Below are 21,967 nucleotides of genomic sequence, written 5' to 3'. Positions count from 1 at the left end.
TACTCACTGAGAGCATTGGGCCCTGAAGGGGTAGAGTAAAGCCTCCCATAGGACTTTTGGTTGGCTGGATTCATTACAGGGCTCCACGGAAAGAGACTGGGATTGTGGGTGCCAAAGGTCAAGTTTGGGAGTCGTGAAGGCCACAGGCCTGCCCCTGTGAAACTGTGAGAGTTCTTAGGGCCTGGTATACTACAGAGGTCACTTTCAGGCTGGGTTATAGACCAGACCCTGTGACTCCAGGATACTTGTAAACTGAGCAAATGTGCTCAGATTCTAATAGTACTTGGGATAGATCATATGGAATCATCATTCCTCACGAAACATGGATCTTTGCTATGCCATCTTTATAGAGTTACTCTTCAAAGCAGAACCACACTGTAAGTTGTAAGGCCTTTTGTCATTTAAGTGTTATAGTAGTTGCTTCTGCGGTACCTCAAGCATTATACTATTAACTTAGTTCATTTACCTAAAACAGATTTGAAAAAAGTACTCTGTTTTATTTAGCATTAGATTAAAAATACCCTGCAGTCTTTGCTGGAAGCTATTGGAGAATTGTTTGGCTTGAAGAATGTTTCTGTTAAGAAAATGAGAAAAGAGCTAAGTTGTCTTTCTTCTTTGTGAAAGCCTGACTGTCACAACTGTTATAATAGTCTCAATTTCCGATAGTTGTGTGTTTTTGTATCTGTGGTCTGGTATTTATCACAACATGATTTGCAGTAGATAGCTTACAGAGTCTGCTAAGCAGGCTGCTATCTGTCCAGCTAAATAAGCATCTAAATGGGGAAAAGCAGCATGCTTCATTGGGCTATCTGTTGTTAAAAATGATTGAATGGAATTTGTAGTTTAATTTGTTTTAAATTTCTTATTAATTTGCTGGATCTAGGTGCTTGTACAGCTGTTAAAATAGAGTTACAAAAATAAAAATAACACATATCCTGAACTGCTTATACAAAAACACAGTAATATCAATTACCCAACATCTGATCAAGCTTTCTAGTATATCTTGAAGAGTTACAAATTCAGACTGTTGAACTAGAGGGGGAAATGCTCTAGAGTTGAGGATGGGGAGGGATAGCTCAGTGGTTTGAGCATTGGCCTGCTAAACCCAGGGTTGTGAGTTCAATCCTTAAGGGGGCCACTTAGGGATCTGGGGCAAAATCAGTACTTCGTCCTGCTAGTGAAGGCAGGGGGCTGGACTTGATGACCTTTCGGGGTCCCTTCCAGTTCTATAGGATAGGTATATCTCCATATATTATTACGCATTAGGAAACTGCCCAGGGGAATGATGGCTTGAGTGTCTTCACTGATTGCAATGTTGATAATGTCAGACATCAATTTTGGAGTAATGTGGTTCAGAAAACCAGTACTTTATAGGTTAAAACCAACATCTTAAACTCCACCTGGCCAGATTACAGAGTACCAGTGTTATGTGCTCTATGTGATATATCATTCAGTAAGCAAGGACCCATGTCCTGTAGTAAGTTCAGTTTCCAGGTGGTCTCGTGATATAGTCACGTCCAAGTAGAATGCCTTGCAATAGTCTAGGCTTGATGTGAGACAGGCATGGATTATTTTAGCAGCATGGTTTGTTTCCAAAATTAAGGGCCACAGCCTTCCTGCCATCAGTAGATGCGGGCGACAGCGCAGGGCGCACTCTTGGCTACAACTGTTAGAGCAACCAAGGATCTGAGACCCCCTAAATTGCTAACCCGTTTAAACAAATTTTAGATTTTCCCTCGATCAGAGGTGCTATGATACGGTACGGTCAGCTCTTCTGATTGTTTCATTAAACTACCAAACATTACCTCAGTCTTGACTGGATTGAACCTCAGCCACCTAGTTCTCACTCAAGCCCCAGTTCAATTAATTCCTGGCAAAATCAGACCAATGTTGATGTGGAGCTGGCGTTCTCAGTTTACTAAAGGCACTGCAGTCTGTCTCCTCGCTCTCCTTCTCAATGTGCTTGGATACATTTCGTACAGGCGAGGTCACAAGATGGAATCCTTCAGCACCCCATCTGACTGAGCCCTCAGGGCAGAAGAGCATTCACTCAAAGCAATCTTATAGGACTTCTTGCACAAAAGTAGCTGAGCTATTCAAGATGTCTCCATCTAACCCTGGTAGGGACCACAGACATTTCAGCAATCCCTCATGATAAGTTAAATTAAAGATCCAAAACAATGGGTCTCAACCTTTGTCATATACTGACCTCATGTGACAACAGAAATATTTCAGGACTTCACCCATCCCCCTCCCCCCCCCCCCCATCTAGCCATAAAGAAACGAAGGGTGGTTGTGACCCCCAAGGTCAAGAACCCATGACCAAAAGAGTTATCTTTGTTGATAGCTATGATGACATCCTTGGCAATATGATCAGTACAGTTTCTGCCCCATACCCAGCCCTGAATCCTAAGTGACTGGGGGAAGAAAACAGATATTGCCAGAGTTGCTCACCACAGTTGTTTCAACAAAGCTTTTTCCAGAATGAAGATCATGCAAATATAGATACTTAGCAAGATTGTCATTGTCAAAAGATGGCTGCCTGAGCAGAGGCCTTGCAGTGCCTTCCAAAAAACCCCCAGCTGGTATCCTGCCTACCCACGCTGCCAAAGGAGATATTGACATTTCAGGCCAACAGAAGGCCGAGCTGGCCTTCACCAACCAGTAAAGGATGAGGTTCTATTTCATGGGCTAAAACTCAGAGTTCCTCAGCTCCTACAAAATCTCAGTGAGCAACATTTGCTGAATTGCAGAGCATTTGAACCCTGAAGATATTGCTCTGGTACTATGAAACTGACAGGTCAGTCCAGAAGTGAGTAGGTTTAATCACAAAGTAATCTGAAAATTCCTCACAATGAGAAAATCTTGACTCTGTAACAGAGTTATTTTATTATTTGTATTATGGTAGCACTTAGAGGCCAAACCAAGAATGGAGCCCTGTTGTGCTAGGCACTGTGCAGATGCATTGCTTGCATGCTACACAGGCAAGAGAAACTCTTTGGGAAAGGATCAGAGGGTAAATAGAGGGACCATGAAATGACTTGCCCAAGGTCATGCATGTTGTCAGAATAGAACCATGATTTTCTGAGTGCCAGGTCAGTACTTCATCCACTGGACTATGCTGCTTCTCAGCAGAGCAGAGATAATATGTAAAATAAAATCCTCATTGTGCCTAGACATTGCCAAAGTGCCCAAGGGGGTAAGTAGGAAACCTGATTTGCCTAGTATTTGCCAGAAAAACTCAGTCTTGAGGGTTCAGGACCAAAACACAATGCTATAAAAACTGGCATCTAAATGAATGGGGAGCAATAGAGAAACAGATTCTGGATTTTGTTAAGAAATACATATGCGAGATTTTCATTTTTGACCCTACTCGAATAGCTGATCTCTCATTTTTTCAAAGGAATGCTCTTCATTCTTGTCAGGAGCTTTAACTCCTCCCTCCCACTCTTCACCGGGGCCTTGAAACATAGCCACCATCTTTCTGTCTAAAAAAGGATGTGATGCTTTTCAGAACCTATTTGGCCCTGTTTGGCTGGAGATGGCACTGCTGGGCAATAAATTAATTAAATAAATAAATTAATGGAGATATCCTATCTCCTAGAACTGGAAGGGACCTTGAAAGGTCATCGAGTCCAGCCCCCTGCCTTCACTAGCAGGACCAAGTACTGATTTTTGCCCCAGATCCCCAAGTGGCCCCCTCAAGGATTGAACTCACAACCCTGGATTTAGCAGGCCAATGCTCAAACCACTGAGCTATCCCTCCCCCCTCAATGAAAGAGAGCTGCTTCTACCCTCCTTTTTTGTATTTCTAGCCACTGCAGGCCAAATGTGTGAGACTTTAGGATTGAAAATGAATGTTTCCCTCACATGGCAGTGCAGACCACTGCTATCAATGGAGCTTTCTTCTCATATATTAAAGAGCTAAAGAATCTTCTTTTGTCTCTAAATTAAGTTTCGATGCTAGCTAGACAAGACAGTGCTGTGTATTTTATCTAGCCTTTTGATTTAAAAAATACAGTTAAAAAGATGAATAAACTACTATTAATTGCCTTTAGATGCCCTAAAATGGACAAAAAATATACAGATTTCAAAGCAGAAGTATATAGTTTATGTATCTAGCTTTTGAAAAATAGGTAAAATCTTTGAAGCAAGACCACTTAAATTGACTAGTGCTACGTGGAGTGCCCTCAATACCTGTTAGCGTCAATGAGCATTGAGAGTGCTCAGTGCTTTAGAGGAATGGGCCATTAAGAAGAAATGTAAGTGTTGAGATGGGGAGGAAATATAAAAAACGGAGCTATTTAATGAGTTAATGTTCTTTTCCAGATCACATTTTTCTGTTGAAATTTACGTAATAGTGGTTTCATTTCAGGGAAAAAGTCCAAATCTTCTCGTCCTGAATCCCCTACGACAACTCCAAACATATCAGTGAAAAAGAAAAACAAAGATGGAAAGGGTAAGTGTGATGGTTTGAGTAGAATGTTTGTCTTCAGTGTTATAAATTGAAAATTGAATGTGTCACATAAGAATGAAGCCTACCAGCTTTCTCATTATGCAAAAATAAATTGTGTGTTGCCACATGCTCAGAAGACATGGTTGCCACCTTCTGTTAAAGCGGGGGGAGGAGTGCAGGAAATCCGTTTGGAAGATACTCCGTTCCTGGGAGGAATAATCCATTCTTCAGCTTATTAACAGGATTTTGGGAGATCTTCAACCCCCAACAAGCACTGCTCTGTTTCAGGTCAAGTCTAGAGGGATGTTTTGCATTGTAGTAGTGTTTCTTGGGATGCTGTTGCTTCAACAGCTGATATTTGGAAACATTTTCCATCTGCCTGTTTTTAAATCTGCATAAGATGATCAAAGCTTACAGTTGGATGGCAGGAAGAGCAGTCCCCTTGTTTAAGAAAAAAGTGAAGCCACCAGAAGAAAGGTGTCAGAGAAAGTTCCCTGATACTCCCTCCTGTGCTATCCCAACTCCCCTCCCCCCCCTATTAAAATCAAAACCAACACCTAACAGAATATAATTTGATAGCATGAATCATTTTATTTTATAGTAAACTATTCAGCAGAATCGTCCTGTTTTTGCCAATGGATCCTAATATGCTTCAATTGCTTTCTTGTTTGGCATGGCATAAGCTATTATTTACTGCACATATTATATGTAATTGTTAAAACATTCAAGTAAGGATATCTTGAACCTGTGAAGAATCATCAGCACTGGAATGGGTTATTTAGCACTGGAATGGGTTACCTAGGGAGGTGGTGGAATCTCCTTCCTTAGAGGGTTTTAAGGTCAGGCTTGACAAAGCCCTGGCTGGGATGATTTAGTTGGGGATTGGTCCTGCTTTGTGCAGGGGGTTGGACTAGATGACCTACTGAAGTCCCTTCCAACCCTGATATTCTATGATTCTATGATCTTGCGGGCCCCAGTTCAGCAAAGTACTTAAGCACCCGCTTAATTCCCAATCACTATAGTGGTACTTTAGTGTATATTTAACTGCTTTGCTGAACAGGGCTGGACTTGAGCTCTTTGCTGATTCAGAGCCAAAGATGGTAAAATAATAATGTTCTGTTAAGAAATAATTCAGTTGGAATGGAAGGATAGTCACGTGTAGGAATTCTCAACGTGAAATTACAGTCTGTTCAGAAAGTAACAGGCACTCGGTTCCTGGAGTTCTGTTGTATTTGTGACTTAAATAAAAGTTAAGAAATCAATATAACTCTGCATTTGGGGGAGTTTATATCTCCTGAAAGGATTTATTTATTTATTTTAGGAAATACAATTTATCTTTGGGAGTTTCTCTTAGCACTGCTCCAGGACAAAGCTACGTGTCCCAAATATATCAAATGGACTCAAAGAGAAAAGGGCATTTTTAAACTGGTAGATTCCAAGGCTGTGTCCAGATTGTGGGGAAAGCACAAAAACAAACCTGATATGAATTATGAAACAATGGGCAGAGCTCTCAGGTATGTGAATTTTTAATTGTTGACTATTTTTGTCACAGCATTTTCATGTATTGAAAGCTTGCTGTAATCTGTTTAACAACTGTGAAGGGCTTTTTCCTAAGATGAGCTCCAGTTTTTGAAATATGAAGCTGTTGGGTTTTTTGGGGGGCAGGGGAAGGGGAAGAGGTGGGGGACACACTACAGAAATCTAAAAGTTAAAAGCTTAATTTGAAGTTTCTACAGAGCAAATTATACAGTAGAAGATTAAAAAAAAGATTAGGATATACACTGCTGTCCAATGACAAATCTGTGAAACTTGCTTTATTGGCAGAAATTTGTTTTGTGGGTTTTACAAAATGCTTAAAGTGCAAGTATATGTAATTCTGTAGAAATCCTGCAAACTCAGAGCTTTCTTTTTTATTGGGTCCGGATTTTTTTACACTTCTTTAATATGGATAATATTGGATTGATTATTTTAAATGAATGCAACTTTACTGAAGAGGCAAAATATCTGATTTATATATAGTAAGCTGTACAACTTGCGTGGAGTGTGGTTTTAATGCTTTGCACATTTAAAGAAATAGAGGTAGATCATCCCTAACTTACAAAAATTAGTGACGCCCATTACAAATGAAGCATCTTCACTTCTGTTGGAAAAGCTATTGGAAAACTAATAGTGTGTTCTAAATTCAATACAATCATTTCCATGGTCAGTTACCCAAAGCATTACTGTTAACTGATATATCTCCCACAGTCGTTAATAATGTAGGAAGATTTGAGTAGCCCAGGGGTCGGCAACGTTCGGCACGTGGCTCGCCAGGGTAAGCACCCTAGCGGGTCGGGCCAGTTTATTTACCTGCTGATGCGGCAGGTTCGGCCGATCGTGGCCCCCACTCGCCGCGGTTCGCCGTCCCGGGCCAATGGGGGCGGCAGGAAGCCGCAGCCAGCACATCCCTCGGCCCGCGCCACTTCCCGCCGCCCCCATCGGCCGAACCTGCCGCGTCAGCAGGTAAATAAACTGGCCCGGCCCACTAGGGTGCTTACCCTGGCGAGCCGCGTGCCGAACGTTGCCGACCCCTGGAGTAGCCAATACTTCTTCAAGACCAAGCACAGACAGTTTCAGGAGACTGAAAAGTCTGAGTGACAAGCCTTTACAACAAACTCCTGTAAACTAAACTTAAAGGTGACCATCAAATTATTTGGACTAATTGTATAAACTTTAATATGTGCCAAATGACCCAGTTTCAAATCCAAGATATGAGGATTCAGCAGAATTCAGGTCTGTGCATACTTCCCCAATTTGCATGTATATGTGACTAGAAAAGCATCTAATCATATATGAGTACCTGTGCAAACTAGAAACTTGCTCATACAGAAAAGTTTGTGCAAGTAGGTGAGCAATTGCACAACCATAGATGGATGCAAGCCTAATTTTTAAACATATTCCCTATTGTTTGGGGATTCTAACCACTACTGTAATAAAAATAATAATTTTGCTTAAAGCACTCTCCTCTCTTCCCCTCCAACCCTCTCTCTTTTTGCACCTTTATTGTAACTCAATTTGTAAATACAATGGAAAGTAATGTTTACCTGTCCTCTCCCCTTTGGTCTACAAGAACCCAGTAGTGATAGGTAATTTAGCTCTTTATATATTCTATATATTATGCACTTTATTTAGTAAAGAAAGAATTTGAATATTTGACAAAGATGGGAGATTTGAGTCAAGATATTGCTATTTTACCAGGATTATCAAAGTATCATTTAACAATAGGCATTGCGATAAAACAAAGAGTAATATTGATATCATGAAGTGCAAGTTGCTGTGAGTGATATATATGTCTCCATCCTTGAGCATAAAGAAGGGTAACAGGAAGTGTCAATAGGCAGTGATTGTTATTTAGCTTTATAAACAAAAACCCCTCCACTTCATTGCTGATGATGATTTGTCTTTTTTCATAGCCAATTTTGCTATATAACTTGTTGATGTATGTGCCTGCTTTGAACAGATACTATTACCAAAGAGGTATACTGGCTAAAGTAGAAGGTCAGCGCTTGGTGTATCAGTTTAAAGAAATGCCAAAAGATCTTATCTACATAGATGATGAGGATCCAAGTCCCAGTACCGAGTCTTCAGATTCCTCTTTATTGTCAACAACTGCGACTAATAGAAACCAATCAGGCAGATCTAGAGCATCTTCTAACACAGGAACAAGAGGAGGATCCACCACAGTTCTAAAAACAACAGGGAACTCTAAGTCTACTAAACTTAAGGAGCCTATGGAAGTTGTACAACAGCAGATACCTGGTTTTGCATCTGACGTTTTGAGGACAGTGCAATCTGCACAGCCAATACATCCAACTCAGCTTTTTCGGACAGTTCATGTAATGCAGCCAGTGCAATCCATCACAGAAGGACATGCAACTGTAACTAGTAACATGCAGGATGAAACATTACATTCCTCTGTTCAGAACATAAGGTAAGAAAATGTAAAGGAAGTTGATTTATGAACATTTTCACTATCCAATGTGGCTGTTTTCTATTTTGCCACATTGCTTTCCTCTTAATTCAGTTATTGTGATATGAACACAGTGTGAATGATCAATAAATTGGTCTGGTTTTTCTGTTACATTGTAAAATGGGTACTCTGCTAAGACAGTATATTTAGGAAAGGGAAGAAAATTGCAAATCTTAATTCTGCAGCATTACAATAGCAAAGAATCTTTAGGACTTTGAGAAGAAAGCAGCAAAAAGTTAACATTCTTGACAACACTGATTTCTGTTTATTTGGTTCCTGTGCCACTGGTATCTATGAATTCTGCTTTTACTCGGTGAATGACAGCATTTTCAACGTTGACCCAAATAATGTGTGTTTTACATTAATGCTTTTTAAAAAGAATTTTCTTGGGATTTAATTTCATTCTTGACATACCCATCCCCTTATAAATTGTAGTGTGTCGTCGCTTTCCTCTTTTTTTTTTTTTTTTTTGTATTCTACCTATTAACACAGATAATAACAGGGCAAAACCCTAAAGTGGCAACCCACTGTCATTGTTGGAACAGCAGCCAGTATGCCTCCATTCCTCTTCTGTTTATAAAAGATAGTTATCAGTATGGTCTCCTGAGACTTTTGTACCCGTATACTAATGGGAGACACAGTCACATTTCAGTGCAGCCCTTAACTGGTAAGTTAGACATTGATCAAGTACCTTTATGTTACTGTTTTGCACCTTCAAGTCATCGGTGGTGTATTGACTAGAGATGCCTCAAGAACAATCAGTTAGAGCTATACCCCACTGAAACATTGTCTTTAATTCTGGAGCTGCAAGGGAGGAACCGTCTTACTTAAAATCTTTGAAAGAACAACACTGAGTTGGGTGTGTATTTTTTTTTCTGGTTTAAAATTAGATATTATGAAATGTCCCCAGCACTTTAGTCCACATTTTACCATTAAATGACACTAGTGCTATTTCCCCCTCTTTTTTTCTTCTCTCCCCCTTGAAAACATTATTCAGAAGCATCTTCTCAAATTCTGATTTGCATGAATAGACCCATATGATTCTCTGCGACTGAAGCATGGAACTCTGACAAATTTAAATCAGTAACATTAATCTGATCACAATTCCATTTCCCAGTTTCCAGAAGATTTTATTCTTTCATCTCTCTGTGCTAAGAGAAGGATTTTTTTAAAGGCAAACAATAATGAAATCACCACTGATCTAAAAGGAGGAGAGAGTGCATCCAGAGTGGCGGAGTAGCCAGGTTTTTAAGCACTGATGTCTGCAGCTGGGATGTTCAGCCCCCACAAACTAATAGAATATAAAGGAGTCAATAAGGAGTTTTAAGGAGATACAGAGAATAGTCAGAAAACTCTGGATTTTCCAGATATGTATATATGAAGTGGCAGGGCATGACTATAGTCTCAAACCAGAAAAATGATTATATTTTACTTACTGTTTGCTTGGGATAAAAGTAGTTTAGGTATTACACTTGCCCCATAATCTCTCTGCTAATTGTTGTTCTAAAAGAAATGTAATTATAAAATGTTTTCTCTCCCATGTTACTATATGAAAAACCCACATAAATCAGGGGAAATTCACTAGCCAATGGACTATGAAGGGGAAACAGCAATCAGTGAAACTATGTCCAAAGGGTTGTCAAATGAACAAAGTAAACAAATCTAAAAAAAAATTTTCTCTGATATGTCAGTTATATTAATAAGTTATCTTTAAAATTAGTGAATAAAAATAGAATTATGATTTTCAAGTTGATGCTGTCCATTTTAACACTGTTTTTCATTCTTAATTTCTGTGAAGCTCGTATGTTAGGACCATTTCAAAATGCACTTAAGGGAGAGAAAAGGTACATCTGATCCAGAAGTTTAGATAAATGTAATCATGAAGAATTTGGCAGGATTTAAAAAAGAAAGTAGATGAAAGTAGATTTAAAAAAAAGTAGATGGCTGCTTGTTTTCCACAAGACAAAGCAACTTTTGAGGGAAGTTTACTTATATCAAATAAGATAAAGTTTTGAATTACAGTGTAGTGAATTAAACACTAACATTTAGCATAAAATTGAGAGATAATTTAAAGTTAGTCTCTCTTAGTGCTGTGTGTTTTTAATATTTTTTCATACATCAAAGAGCTTTAAAGCCTAATTGCAAAGCCATTAAATGCTGTATAACAATATGACTTCAGAGATAACTAAGGATTTAATTATTCATCAGTCTCAAAAAAGTGACTCAGATAATATAGAGGAAGCACATGAATGAAGAAATAAATGACTGAGGTCATGCAGTGACACCTAAGTCAGGAGACCAATGCTATGAAACATTAATAGGGAAACAGTACAGCGATTTGTAGAGTAAGAAAGATGGCCATACTGAGCCATTTCAAGATTACCTAGCAAAAACTTCCTGAACAATCTTCAAGATTTAATCAGGAAGGCAGGGAAGCAAAGACAATAATGCAGCCAAAAGTTGCAAAACTGAATGTTGCTATTTCAACATCCTGTTGTGTTTAAAATATTTCACAACTGGACTGTGGGCAGTAGTTTTAAAGGAGAAAAGGAGGAAGTAGCAGTAACACTAGCATGAACTGCTCAGGCAGCTCCTGGGCCAAGTGTACCAGCCACTGCAGAAGTCATGGAGATTCTGGAAAGTCACGGAATCCGTGACAAACTCGCGGCCTTACTGATGAGTCATACAAATTCACTGGATGTTCCAGGCTGGTTACAATTGGTCTAGGATATATCTCAGGTCCAAATTCAAAAAACTAAATGTCCTTGTAAAGTTTTACCAGGGCAGTCTTGGGAGTTTTGATGGGGTTGATTTTACTTAATTTTTTTCTGAAATGTACATTTTAGTAAGGTTCAAAACAGTTTTTTTCATATACATTTATAGCTATATCAGTTTATACCCACACTCATCATTGCCTTGTAGGAACCTCCATAAAGGATCAGATCAGTGGTCCAGGTAGTCTAGTGACATGCCACATACAGCAGACAGTAAGAGGAAGGTGCAAAGAACCCCATAATGGACACAACCTACCCTGTGGAAGTTTTTCTGAGCCTTACCATTTAGTGGTTGGCCTATACCTTGAAGCATGAGGGTTTCTATTCTTTTTAATTTCTTTATCCTGCCTGATGCAACTTTGGATTATGTTATCCATATAAATGTCTCATCCTCTTTAGAATCCTGCTAAGCACTTAGCTTTAGTAATATCTTGTGGCAAGAGTTCCATGTGGTTATCTACCTGTTGTGTAGAAAAGTTTTTCCTTTTTTAAGATTTAAATTAGTTGCCTCTTTAATGTTTTCCAGCTGCCTTCTGAGGGGTAGTCTGTAGCATGCAGGGTTTCTGCTAATGGGCTTATTTTAAGCAAACAAAACTGCTTACGTTTGCCACAGTAGTTATATTAGCTATAATCATGTTTGAAAACTGTTGTCAAACTAGATTTGTGCCTGACAGTCCTTTTTTAAATGTGGCTGTAGCTAGTCAGTTCTTTTCCCAGCTGAGGACAGAACTTTCCAGGGACAGGACTGCAGCTCTTCTGTCATGACATTTTCCATTTTCTCCAAGAAAAGTAGATACTACAAACTGAAGTGCAGTTAAAAACATAGGGCCTAATTTTTCCAAAGGTGTAAGGCAATATAGTTGTTTGTACCTGTAGAAAATGTGTATAAAATGTGTAAATGAGTTAAAATTTCAGATTTGGTAGCATTCTACACCTGCGCATAGGTGCTGGTACTCGGGGTGCTGCCACACCCCCTGGTTTGAAGTGGTTTCCATTATATACAGGGTTTACAGTTTGGTTCAATAGCTCTCAGAACCCCCACTATAAAAATTGTTCCAGCACCCCTGCACCCGCGTTACATAGGTGTAAATGACTGCACCAGCTGCAAGGCAGACTATGTCAACTTCGCATTCTCCATCATCATTTATAGCTTCTTTTTGTTACATTAGTGTTCAGTAATAAACTAGCAACAGCATAAAATGATGCCCTAGGGAATTCTTAGCTTCTCATAAACAGCTTTTTGCAAGACTACCAAGAAGACAATACACTGTCCTGCCCACAGAAATCTAACAAAGCAGTGAGGAAAGAGTTAGATGTGGAAGCTTTTGGAGGGAAAAAATTGTTAAAGTGCACCAAAATCTTATCTAATTTAGCCTATGCCTAAAGAGAATAGAGCTTTTTCTGACTAGTTCAAGCTGTTTGAACTGCTGCTTTACCTATTTTACTTTTCTCTTAATGAAAGGACTTCCTGTGTGATATAAATGCCTAAACCCCATGGGCCAAATTCTTTTCTGATACAATGGAAGTAAGCAGAGGTTTGCACTGGTGTAACTGAGCAGAATTTGGCACCAGGTGTTTTCAATGACTAAACACAAATACAAATGTTCCTGTGGATCAGCATTCTAATTATAAATCTTTTTCAATAAAATATTGGTCACTTAAGTAAAATCAATATTCACATGAATCTCTATTTAACATTTGTAAAATAGTTATGTCCATTTTCAACTGGAATAACTTACTGTAATCCGTGTGTATTTGTGTACAAAGGAACTTGAAGGAGTAATTGGGGACCTGTAATGGTAAAAGTAGACGGTAAAGGGTCCAGACACATACTCACGTTATTTCAGTTTACTTTTAATCTTCAAGCAGTAGTGATTTCAGACATAACATTTCAGACATGGTGGAGAGAGGTTCTGATGTTAGTAATGTACAAAGAATGGATTCATGAGCACTGCAGCCACTGGGAGCTGCGGGGGGGGGGGGGGGGGATACCTGCAGACAGTCATGGTAAACAAAATGTCTCGCGGCCCACCAGCAGATTACCCTGATGGGCTGCGTGTCGAAGGTTGCCGACCACTGAGTTACTAGGTGGGTTGATAAAAGCTGAAGCTGATTCATCATGCAGCTTGACCTTTGTGGGTAACCCCAGGGTAGAGCATGTAGCAGTAGTCCAGCTTGGAGCTGACATGAGCATGGATCACTTTGATGCTTCTCGGGAGTGCCCAGAATTTGGAGGCACCTCACTACCACCTGCCCTTACTGTGAGGAAGCCTGGTCTGTGCCTGCCAGGGGTCAGCTCCCGGACTCCACCAGCCACGGGCAATACAAGCACTCCCCTCTAGGCCTTGCAAGCCCCGTTGTCACTGTACAGGTTAGCAATAGGCACACCCCAGCCCTCAAGGCCTCTGTGGGTCTCCCTAGAGAGTCCAGTGCCTGCTCCACTGGACAATCGCAGTGCTCACAGATTCGCTGCTTCCAAAGAAGCAGCACACCCCAACTTACCACTTTCACGTCACATCACCACTCTTCTGGACACACAGCACTAAGAGAGATATATATTTATAGAGAAAACAACTAAATGTTTATTTAACAAAGTATAAAGATTTAAGTGATAGCAAGTAGAAGTATTGGAAAGAAATGGTTACATATAAAAATCATAACACCCATTCTGAGACTTCTAGAAGAGAAATGATCACCCAAGTTCTTCCAGTGTTTTACAGCCAGGCTTGGCTGTGATCTTCCATTCATGAGGCAAATCGTGCTGTGAGCTTGCCTCCTCAGGGAAAGATTCAGGGGCATGTCACGTCCCCGCTCCTCCCCCCTCCCTTCCACAGCTTGTTACCCAAGCACTGGGAGGAGAAGCGGGGATGGCGCGCTTGGGGGGAGGCGGAGGTGAGCTGGAGCGGGGCGCTTGGCTGCCGGTGGGTGTCGGTGCCTATGGTCTAAGGAAATCCTCCATCAGTTTAGTCAGTGATGTCTCTGACCTATCCCAAATGGAAACCTAGCTAGGAGTCTAAAATACTGGTGATCAAATAGCCACTGATATAATGCTCCCCAAAAAAGAGAGATTAAAGGTAGGCGACAGATTACTAGTTGCAAAGAGTGGCTGTGTCAGGTGGCTTTTGTTTGTTTTTTGAGTGCATGCTGGACTATGTCCCATGTTTAAAGGTGGCAGAGAAAATCCCTCTTGAGGAAGGCATTGGGCAATAGTGGGCTGATGTGATCTCTGCAGGCTTTCACCAAAAACGTCATAAATTCTTTTTGCTGGTTTTTCTTGATGGCATTTGGCCCAATCATAAATGCATTAGGAAGGGTGCTATGATCATAGCTTTCCACTCTGACTTGATTTTCCTGCAGCTGGGAAAAGACCGTCTCAGACTCTATTTTGCTGTTTGCTTTAATTTCTCCTGCAAGAAGGATCAGAGCTGTTTGCAGTGGGAGGTACCTGAGTCTTTGGTTGTGCAGAAGCAGTTTGAATTTATGTAGTTACCTTTCTTTCCAGGACAGTTCTGCTGGTCATGTTAGCAGGTACTATAGCAGGGATCAGCAACCTTTGGCACGCAGCCTGCCGGGCCGGTTTGTTTACCTGCCGCATCCGCAGGTTCGGCCAATCGCAGCTCCCACTGGCCGCGGTTCACCGTTCCAGGCCAATGAGGGCTGCGGGAAGTGGCGCGGCCGTGTGCCAAAGGTTGCCGATCCCTGTACTATAGAGTAGGAGGAGGCTTTCTTAGGTATAACACTTAGCTACAGCACAGGTTATTGGGTTCACAAAGTCTTCTGCCATCTGAATTCAAACTTCTTGACTTTGTGCGTCAAGGTTACTTGTGGGAACAAGGCGTGGGAAGGGACATCTGAAGAGCATGATGGATACAGCACCAAATAGGGAGTCAGGAGAATTGGGTTCTCTATGGGCTTGTCTGTTGGAGCAGTTAGTGCTTGGCAAGCTATAGTGTAACCCTAAATCTGCCTAGCACTAGCCTGCTGCACACTAACTCTCTCTGTTCACCCTGCTATGGTACACTAAAAGTTCCCTAGTGGTCTTTGATCTACTCCATTTTGAAACGAGAGTAGATCAAAGCACTCTAGGAAATTTTTAAGGTGTGGTAGCAGAGCCCACATGGACAGGTAGTGTGCGGCTGGGTACTGTGAGATAGATTTACACCCCAGCTTGCCGTGCACTAGCTGTTTTATATAGCAAGCCTTATGGCTCTACCATTTACTTAATACATGACCTTAGGCAAGGTGCTAGACAAGAAAGGGGAAGGTTCTGACCTTTCTTTGGAGGAGGGGATGTTAAGGCCCAGTATAAGGGTATCCAGTGCCCCTTTCCCCCACCATCATCAGTGTACCTAGGCAGATCAGCAGCTCCAGTGTGTCTGGCTATGTGTGCAGGGGTCTGGTGACCACCAGGGAGAATCCCATGGATGTGAGGTCTTAGGCCAGTCTATTAGAGGCAATGGTGTGGAATGCACTGCATGCCAACAAGATTTTCACATTAGATATGACTTGTACAAGTGGATTTACTCCAGTGAATCTATCTTAACTCTAGCATCTGAAGTTGGCTCTAAATTGCATGTCATGTGCATTCCACCTCCCTAGCCCTCCTGGATTTACATTGTATCAATCAATTGGATGAGTGGGGGAAATCTGGGGAAATTTCATCTTTTCCCTCTTAAATTATCTGTTCCTACATCAGTATGTTGAGTATCTTTTATGCTAAGGAATGACTTCTCCTCAGTTCCTCTCTCTCTGTTTTTCTTTATCTTGCATTATTTAATTTGCTAAAACACTGCGTACCTTGGTTTGTAGCTTCAAGATCTTTGTAGGATTTTCCTCTCCTTCTTTGCGTTTTAGAAGTTTCACAAATAAACCACTATGAATAAACTTGTTTCTGTCACCTGTCAGCTAGTGTTTGCAACAGCACTATTCATCTCCAGATGAGTGATTGTGATGTTGCACAACACTAGATTATAACCCCACCCAGTGAACCAATAAATGGATTTTTATCATTTCCCTGCCAGCAGGCTGAAACAAGTGTGGAACATGTCTCATCTTTTCCTCAGTAGTAATCAGAATCTGTATTTTTTCAGCAGTATTTCCTCTTAGCCAGTATTGCTCAATAGTCTTGTTTTTTAAAAGTAGTAGCTTCAGAAAGACTCTTGATAGTGCACCACTCACAGACTTGTGCAGTAGCACAAGAAGTATAGTAGCAATGGTAAAATTATTAACAGAGCAAAACATAACAGAAAACAGAGCAGCCTAGAAAAATTCTAGCTGCCTGGGTTTTGGAGTAGTTTGGGAGGTATCTTTTCAGTACTATTTGCAGTAAGGGTGGGCAAATAAATTTTTAGTCTGGGCTGGTAGACTTCAGTGTTTAAATCAGCCTGTTAAACAAAATCTACTTGCCTATCTTTACTGTAAACATCAACAAATGCAGTTCCATACAACACACACTGTGCATGAGCACGCACACCTACCTCACTCACTACATGGTTGTCTCCCTTTCTCCCAGCATCCCACATTCCATCTTTCTCTTCAGGTTCTCACAGTGCCCTCATTACTGTAATATCTGAGCAATCCAGAAGGGCATTAAACAATGAGACTTTTGCAGTGTGGTTTTTTCTCCCCTTTGTGAATTACATATATACCCCAATTCACTGTCATTCATTCCTCTCCCCACTCTGTTACTGCTCATCATCCTACTTGATCACCCCTCCAGGGATGTGCTGCTGCTTCCCACAGCCCCCATTGGCCTGAAACGGCAAACCGCGGCCAGTGGGAGCTGCGGTCGGCCGAACCTGCGGACGCTGCAGGTAAACAAACTGTCATGGCCCGCCAGCAGATTTCCCTGACGGGGCGTGTGCCAAAGGTTGCCGATCCCTGCGCTAAGTCATGGTATCTCCCAAGGACCATCCACTTGTGGTGTCAAAATGAGGTGTTACTCAAAGTGCAGATATGTGACCCTCCTTGTTTCTTGAGGAATGTAATTTAATAACATGAGCATTTAAATTAGCATTGCTGCATGTTGAAGTTAACATCTCACTGAGATGAACAGAGTAGTTCATTCCTCTCAAAGATATTGTTCCAGGCTCTCTGCGGTCTTATCTTTGCATGGGTAACAGTCAGTTGTCATTTTTGAGTTTTTCTTTACAACCAGAACAACTAGATTTACTTTTTTATTTTAAATGAAAGCTGAGATTCTGGAGAATATAGTAGTAGCTTCAGAGAAGAGCTGGTATGGTGTATAAGACCATAAGAACGGCCATATTGGGTCAGACCAAAGATCCATCTAGCCCAGTATCCTGTCTTCTGACAGTCACCAATGCCAGATGCCCCAAAGGGAATGAACAGAACAGGTAATCATCAAGTGATCCATCCCCTGTCGCACATTCCCACCTATTGGCAAACAGAGGCTAGGGACACCATCCCTGCCCATCCTGGCTAATAGCCAGTGATGGACCTATTCTCCATGAACTTAATCTAGTTCTTTTTTGAACCGTTATAGTCTTGGCCTTCACAACATCTTCTGGCAAGGAGTTCCACACGTTGACTGTGTGTTGTGTGAAAAAAATACTTCCTTTTGTTTGTTTTAAACCTGCTGCCTATTAATTTCATTTGGTGACCCCTAGTTCTTGTGTTATGAGAAGGAGTAAATAACACTTCCTTATTTACTTTCTCCACATCAGTCATGATTTTATAGACCTTTATCATATCTCCCCTTAGTCATCTGTTTTCCAAGCTGAAAAGTCCCAGTCTTATTAATCTCTCCTCATATGGAAGCCGTTCCATACCCCTAATAATTTTTGTTGCTCTTTTCTAAAGCTTTTCCAATTCCAATATATCTTTTTTTGAGATGAGGCGACCACATGTGCACGCAGTATTCAAGATGTCGGCATACCACGGATTTATATAGAGGCAATATGATATTTTCTGTCTTATCTATTCCTTTCTTAATGATTCCCAACATTCTGTTTGCTTTTTTGACTACTGTTGCACATTGAGGGGATGTTTTCAGAGAACTATCCACAATGACTCCAAGATCTCTTTCCTGAGTAGTAACAGCTAATTTAGACCCCATCATTTAATATGTGTAGTTGGGATTATGTTTTTCAATATGCATTACTTTGCATATATGGCCACAGATTGGATGTTTTGGAGCTCAGATATTAACTTCAGCAGCAGCTCTTGAAAGCTGCAGTGGCCGCCTTAACCTTCCATCCCAGCGGGGTCTCCTACCCCTGAGGGAATTCTGCGCTAAAAAAATAAAAATTCTGCACACAATATTTGAAAATTCTGCATTTTTGGGTCAAAATAACACAATATAATCATGCCAGTTTCAATTATTTTGATAATTTATTTCAAAATATCTGTCAGCAAGTACATCTGTAACAGTACAGCCCCCAAAAGAACAAAGATTCTGGTAATTTATTTTTTGACAAATAGATTCCTTAGTAGGCATATTAATACAGAACTTTGTGTAATTCATTTTAATTACAATACAGAACTATATTTCCTGCACATGTCAGAAGCAGTGCAAAGACTTGGGGGAGTCAGGGGTAATGGAGGAGAGGGAGAGAGAAGGAGCCTAGGAGTGAACCTGGAGAGTGTTGGGTGTGGGTGGGAGAAGGTTTTTTTGGGGGCAGGGATTGTTAGGGAGTTGTGACGCCTCCCTCATGCAGACCCTGACTGACCCCAAGCCTCTCCCATTCAGTCAGACACGTCTGCCCCATCCCTGTGGGTCTCTGCAGACCCCCTCCCCAGGCTCAACGCTGTCACTCCACTAGCTCCTGAGACCATACCCGTCTGTCCCCCCTACTAGCCATTCTGAACCCGTCTGTGACCCCTCCCCCCCAACAGCTCTGTGTGCCCCATGCTGTCCTAACCTGGCTCCACAGGCAGGGTTCTGTGATGAACTTCTACTCCTTGGGGAATTCTGCAGCACTGGGCATAGAATTTTGTATTTTCCTGCATAAAATACATTTTGCCTAAGACGTGCTGCCGTTCTGCCTTTTGCCCACCAGAGGCAAAAGCAAAAACTGCAGCACTTCTTAGGCAAAATGTTTTTTATGCAGGAAAATACAAAATTATGCAAGACAGAGGAATTCTTCGTCTTCTCAGATGTGCAGAATTCCCCCAGGAGTAGTCTCCTTGGGTGGTAACAGCTACGTCAGTGCTTTCCCCCCCGTCAGATTTTAAGTCTTTTCCTTGTGGCATGTGCCAACACCTTTCCTCCAAGCTGTTCCAATTGCAGTGCCACATCCCTCATCTCCATGGAGGTGCTGGGGGCTCCTAAAGTGTGGTCACACTAGAGTTTTTACCTTGAGTTAGCTGGCAATGAACTGTAGGTATTTTCACTTTGTGAAAGCTATTGAGGGTGCATCCCCAAATGTTTCTTCCAAGATACGTCACTTTGTGGTTTTCTGCACAAACCGTAAAGGTTTAAAAAAAAAAAAAAGTGTGTAGGCAAGTCCATAGGGAAGGAGCCACTGGCACTGCTTCCCTCCCTCAAAGGAGAGAAGGATATGTGGAGGGGTGGAACTGCTTGAGTGGAGACTGGCTGCAGTGGTCTGAGGCTGGAGACAAAGCAGGCCTTGCCCAGGGAATCTTCTGGGCTCAGCCACCTAAGCCTGACACAGAGTGATTGAGTTGAGAGGGCTCAACAAGGGCCATTGTAGATGTTCGCTCACTTGCTTTGCTGCTTAATGGAGAAAAAGTGAGTAGAACTCCCTCTAGTGGCAAAGAATACAGTAGCGGTAGCTGCTCCCACATTGCTGGCCCCAACAGCTGCAGCGTCAGTTAAATTAAGTTCACATTTTGGATGGATTTAAGTTTATTTTACTTACTATAGGAAAGCATGTATGTGGAGAGAAGGTAGGTGCTGATGGGTTTCAACTGGAGTCAAGTCCAGTTTTCTGTGGCTGGAAGGACAGTAGTCCCCCTTGCCTTTCTCCTCCAAATTAATAATTTAAGTAGCCTGTGTTGCAAAACACTCGTTCAGTAATAGATCTGGGAACATTCTAACATTTTCCTGTTTTCTAATCTTAATAGGACTTTACAGACCCCAGCCCAAGTGCCAGTGGTTGTTTCACCTGGAAACCAGCAGTTGCATACTGTAACACTCCAGACAGTGCCTCTTACAACAGTGATAGCCAGCACAGATCCAGCATCAGCAACAACATCCCAAAAATTTATTCTCCAAGCCATTCCTACTTCGCAGCCAATGACAGTACTTAAAGAAAATGTCATGCTGCAGTCTCAGAAGCCAGTCTCTTCTTCTTCATCTATTGTCTTTAGCCCAGCCCAAGTTCAACAGGTTCTCACCAGCAATGTGCAGACCATTTGCAATGGAACAGTCAATATGGCTTCATCTTCATCCTTCAGTGCTACTACTCCCGTGGTAACTTTTTCACCTAGCAATTCACAGATGGTTGCTCATCCACCTGGCACAGTGATCACTTCAGTTATCAAAGCACCAGAAACTAAACAGACTGTTATACAAGACATGATGAAAGAGGAGGTAGAAGAGGACACAACAGATGATACTGAGCAGTCAGAGCAGAGGTTCCAGCAGCAGCCTTTTGTGATGGTGGTATCCAATTCAAATGGATTCCCATCTAACATGCAAGTGAAACAGGAAAGTGAACAGTTGGAATCCAATTTATATTAATAAACAAAAAAAAAATCCCTGTGGATGATTATTTTCATAAATGTGATGGGACCTTTACAGTTGTTTGTATATATATATGATTTGATTCTGAAGCAGATGTTACAAAGCTACTTAATTTCTACAGTTAATTGTTAGAAGTCATACATTAGAATGAGTTTTGATTTTCTGTTAATTGCTAAATGTTATAAAATATAAAAATATATAGTACTCGTTTTTCAAAACACAAGCATGAAGGAACATGCATTTTATACTATGAAGACTTTCTCTTGATTTTTTTTTTTGCCAAAAGTACCAAATTTCTTACATATTATGCATTTTCAGTCTTGCTAATTTACACTGCAATACCATATAATAACATTTTCTGTTTAATCTGTAAATGTCATTTAACTTTTGAAACAACCATTTCTTTCTACAGAACAGCATTTTCATTCCGTGTGTGAATCTTATCAAGTTTACCAAATACCTATTGCATACCAATGAACTATGTCAAATTTTACTTTGAATAATGGACAGTGGCAACCAAGCTTCCTCCTGTTGCATTTTTGCAGCACAGTCATTTGGGTGTGCAAAATAAAAATACACTCCCATTAAGAGAATACATAAAGCATTTACATATACCAATAATGGACAATGCCAGATCTATATTTTTATATACACACATCAAATATACTTAATTACAGAAACTAGTGGCATTGCTACAGGTGCAATTATTTCATACTATTTTGTGACTATGAAGTTAAACAATCTTGCTTTCTATTTCAGATTATTTTGTATGGGGGAAAGTGAAATGTATACAATTATGCAAGTGTTCTGAGATTAATACTTTTATGAGTTCCTTTTTCAATTGTAAATAATGTACATTTAATTTCACAAGAAAGTTTTTCAGCTAATTTGTTTCCATAGAGCAATTTTTGATAGATACAAATAAGATCATTATGTTTAGAGGTCTAATGTTATATGTATTCATATTACAGAGTGAATTTGTATTTAAAGACAAAATTTTAAATGACAGAACCCTACTGAACCTGGGTTCTTTGTCTTTTGTATTTTTAATTGGTTTA

The 21,967-nt window shown here is 40.7% G+C and overlaps 1 protein-coding gene across 1 annotated transcript in view; it reads left to right on the top strand.

The window, feature by feature from the left end:
- The window catches only part of ELF1 (E74 like ETS transcription factor 1), a 100,163-nt gene extending 78,196 nt beyond the window's left edge, over positions 1–21,967 (top strand). Inside the window, exons 6-9 of the mRNA XM_065404487.1 lie at positions 4,376–4,459; positions 5,778–5,970; positions 7,956–8,426; positions 20,288–21,967. Of these exons, the coding sequence (XP_065260559.1) occupies positions 4,376–4,459; positions 5,778–5,970; positions 7,956–8,426; positions 20,288–20,906 (1,367 nt within the window). The 3' untranslated portion in view covers positions 20,907–21,967. The remainder of the gene's footprint in view (positions 1–4,375; positions 4,460–5,777; positions 5,971–7,955; positions 8,427–20,287) is intronic.

The sequence above is a fragment of the Emys orbicularis genome, chromosome 1 (genome assembly GCF_028017835.1).
Source record: "Emys orbicularis isolate rEmyOrb1 chromosome 1, rEmyOrb1.hap1, whole genome shotgun sequence".
NCBI lineage: Eukaryota > Metazoa > Chordata > Testudines > Emydidae > Emys > Emys orbicularis.
This window is presented reverse-complemented; position numbering and strand designations above follow the sequence as displayed.